The 2,855-nt window shown below is 56.3% G+C and overlaps 1 gene segment (V, D, J or C); it reads left to right on the top strand.

Annotated features, from left to right (window-relative positions):
• The first annotated feature begins 500 nt into the window (after positions 1-500).
• On the top strand, positions 501-1,067 carry LOC138998057 (immunoglobulin lambda variable 2-8-like). The segment is given in 2 exon segments: positions 501-566; positions 688-1,067. Coding segments are annotated over 2 exon segments (426 nt in total).
• Positions 1,068-2,855: the final 1,788 nt, after the last annotated feature.

Here is a 2,855-nt window from a genome sequence, read left to right on the forward strand (position 1 = left end):
AGTTCGTTACACAACGTCCAATAAGTGCACCCCAGGCTCAGCCTCAGGACCCAGGCGCAGGCCCTTGCACGGGCAGGGGTCGGGTCAGCCCATCCTATGAGAAGAAGCAGGGAGGTTTGAAGGGTGAGAAGTATCCGATGCTTCCCGTTGTCCCTGGAAACAGCGATGGGCTCTCTCCAGCCTGCCTTGGACCCTGTCCTCACCTTCACCCCTCAGAGCAAGAAGTGGAAGTCCCAGATTCCTCAGGAGGCACAGTGGCCCTTGCACGGCCAAAGGCTCAGCCTCCCCTGACTCGGAAACTTCAGCTCAAAGACTTTTAACCCCTCAGGGAGCTCTCTGCCCAGAGTGCAGAGTATCTAGGCTCCAGGGCCAAGTCCATGGGGGGTGGAGAGATGCAGGTGCAGGAGGCATATTTGCATGGAGGCCCCTCCCTCCCCTGAGGCAGGGGGAGGGGATAAGAGACATCTGGGGGAGCCAGGCTTGGGGTCTCTGAAGGCAGAACTTTTGGGGTGTCTCTGCCATGGCCTGGGCTCTGCTCCTCCTCACTCTCCTCTCCCAGGGGACAGGTGAGGGCACTGGGGAAGGGACCACAGAGCCATCCGGGCTGATAGAGGCCTCTGTCTCCTCTTTCAGGCTCACCTGAGCCCAGCACTGAACTCACCACAGTGTGTTTTTTGCTCTTTCTAGGGTCCTGGGCCCAGGCTGCCCTCACTCAGCTGCCATCCGTGTCCGGGAACATGGGACAGTCGGTCACCCTCTCCTGTGTCGGAAGCAGCAATGACATCGGGCGTTATAACTACGTCTCCTGGTACCAACAGCGCCCGGGCACGGCCCCCAAACTCCTGATTTCCTACGTGAATGCTCGGCACTCGGGGGTCCCGGAGCGCTTCTCTGGCTTCAAGTCCAGCAACACGGCCTTCCTGCTCATCTCGGGGCTGCGGGCCGAGGACGAGGCCGATTATCACTGTTTCTCCTATGTGGGCAGCAACACTCTCCACGGTGCTGCTGGCTCACGGGGAAGTGAGACCAAAACCCGCCCCGGCTCCCAGGCGGCCTCCTTGCTCTGAAGAGGCGTCCCCTCCCTGGGCAGGGCCTCAGGCGGCGCGGCCTGGAGAGCACGTCCCCCTCATGGCTTCTCTCCTTCTCCCGTGAAGTTCAACAGAAAAACTCTTTGTCGTGAAATTTCTGGGTATCATGTCAGCTCTGACATTGAATTCCTCCACTCGGCAGCTCCTCGCCGCCCTGGGTTCAGGTCTCCAGGAATGACTGTCATACTCAACTCCGCGGCCACCGTACCTAGTCAGGGTAGTTCCTGTGGTGGGTTATTTATTTATTTACTTATTTATTTTTGCTCATTCCCACCTGAGGATATTTTTCCATTGATTTTTAGGGAGAGTGGAAGAGAGAGGGGAAAATAGGGAGAAACATCAATGTGAGAGATCACATCGATTGGTTGCCTCTTTCATGAGCCCCAACCAGGGCCCTGGGCTGGGGAGGAGCCTGCAACCCAGGCAAATGCCCTTGACCGGAATCGAACCCGGGACCCTTTGGCCCACAGGCCGACGCTCCATCCATTGAGCCACACCGGTTAGGGACCTGTGATGGGTTCTTGCTCTGAACACCTATTCCAAAAGCAAGAGCATCTGAGAGAGTATCTGAAGATGTTGCTGAACAAACAGCCCGTAGATTTCTCTTTATTGTCCCTCATCTTTGACCCATACCCTTGGGGGCTGAGGCTGGAGAATTTGAGTGACAGACTCTGGTCTAAGATCCCCCCCCCGCCCCCGCCCCTCACCCCCCCAGATCCCTGAACCACTGTCCTGGATGCTGCCCTGGATGTACCTGGACTGTCTCCCCATTGGAATGGGCTCTTTTTAAAAAAATACATATATTTTTTTATTGATTTCAGAGAGGAAGGGAGAAAGAGAGAGAAACATCAATGATGAGAGAGAACCACGGATCAGCTGCCTCCTGCACACACCCACTAGGGATCAAGCCTGCAATCTGGTCACGTGCCTTTGACCGGGAATCCAACCGTGGCTTCCCGATTCATAGGTCGATGCTCAACCACGGAGCCACACCGGCCGGGTGGGGCCTGTCTTATATGCTGTTGTGAAACAGTGGGTCCTGTTTAACTGTCATACGGATGTTATTACTTTAGAAGGTGACCTTCCAGCTGGGTTTGGCCAAGTTCCATCCCGCCGTCCGTGGACGGGGTGTGAATGTCAGGTCAGTTTGAGGTCTTGGCAGCATAATGTGGACCTACAGCCCGTGTGCAGCACCGAGTGGTCCCCGTGGGGTGGGCAGTGGGCGGCCTCCTGGTTCTGTTCTGAACTCTGCCCTGGCTCTTTGGGCTCCAGTCCACGCAAGCGCCCTTCAGAGGTGGGCCCAGGAGCTCGTGAGCAATGCCAAGGCTGTTTTCTCAGAGTTTCTCTGCCGCTTTCTCCCCATCCCTAGATTCCACTCTTAGTTCATCCTCCTGGCGGACTGAAGGGTCCCGGGTTCGATTCCCGGTCAAGAGTACCTACCTCGGCTGTAGGTTTGATCCCCTGGTTGGGGCATGTGCAGGAGGCAACCCATCGATGTGTCTCTCTCACATTGATGTTTCCCTCTCTCTCCCCGCGTCCCTTCCACTCTCTCTAAAAATCAATGGAAAAATATCCTTGGGTGAGAATTAACAACAAAAAAACACCAACCCCCCCCCCCCCCCCCAATGGAAGGGTTTTATAGGCAGGAAAAGGGTGGGGCTAGGAAGTTAAAAGAGCAGATTATTTCGGACAAGGACGCCTTCCCCAGGGGAAGGCAGGGTCTCCTCACCCAGTTACCTCACTGGCACCGACCAGGAAACCCCAGGC

This window comes from Myotis yumanensis, unplaced genomic scaffold, assembly GCF_028538775.1.
Source record: "Myotis yumanensis isolate MYYU_CA2020_CCGP unplaced genomic scaffold, mMyoYum1.0.hap1 SCAF_19, whole genome shotgun sequence".
Taxonomy (NCBI): Eukaryota; Metazoa; Chordata; class Mammalia; order Chiroptera; family Vespertilionidae; genus Myotis; species Myotis yumanensis.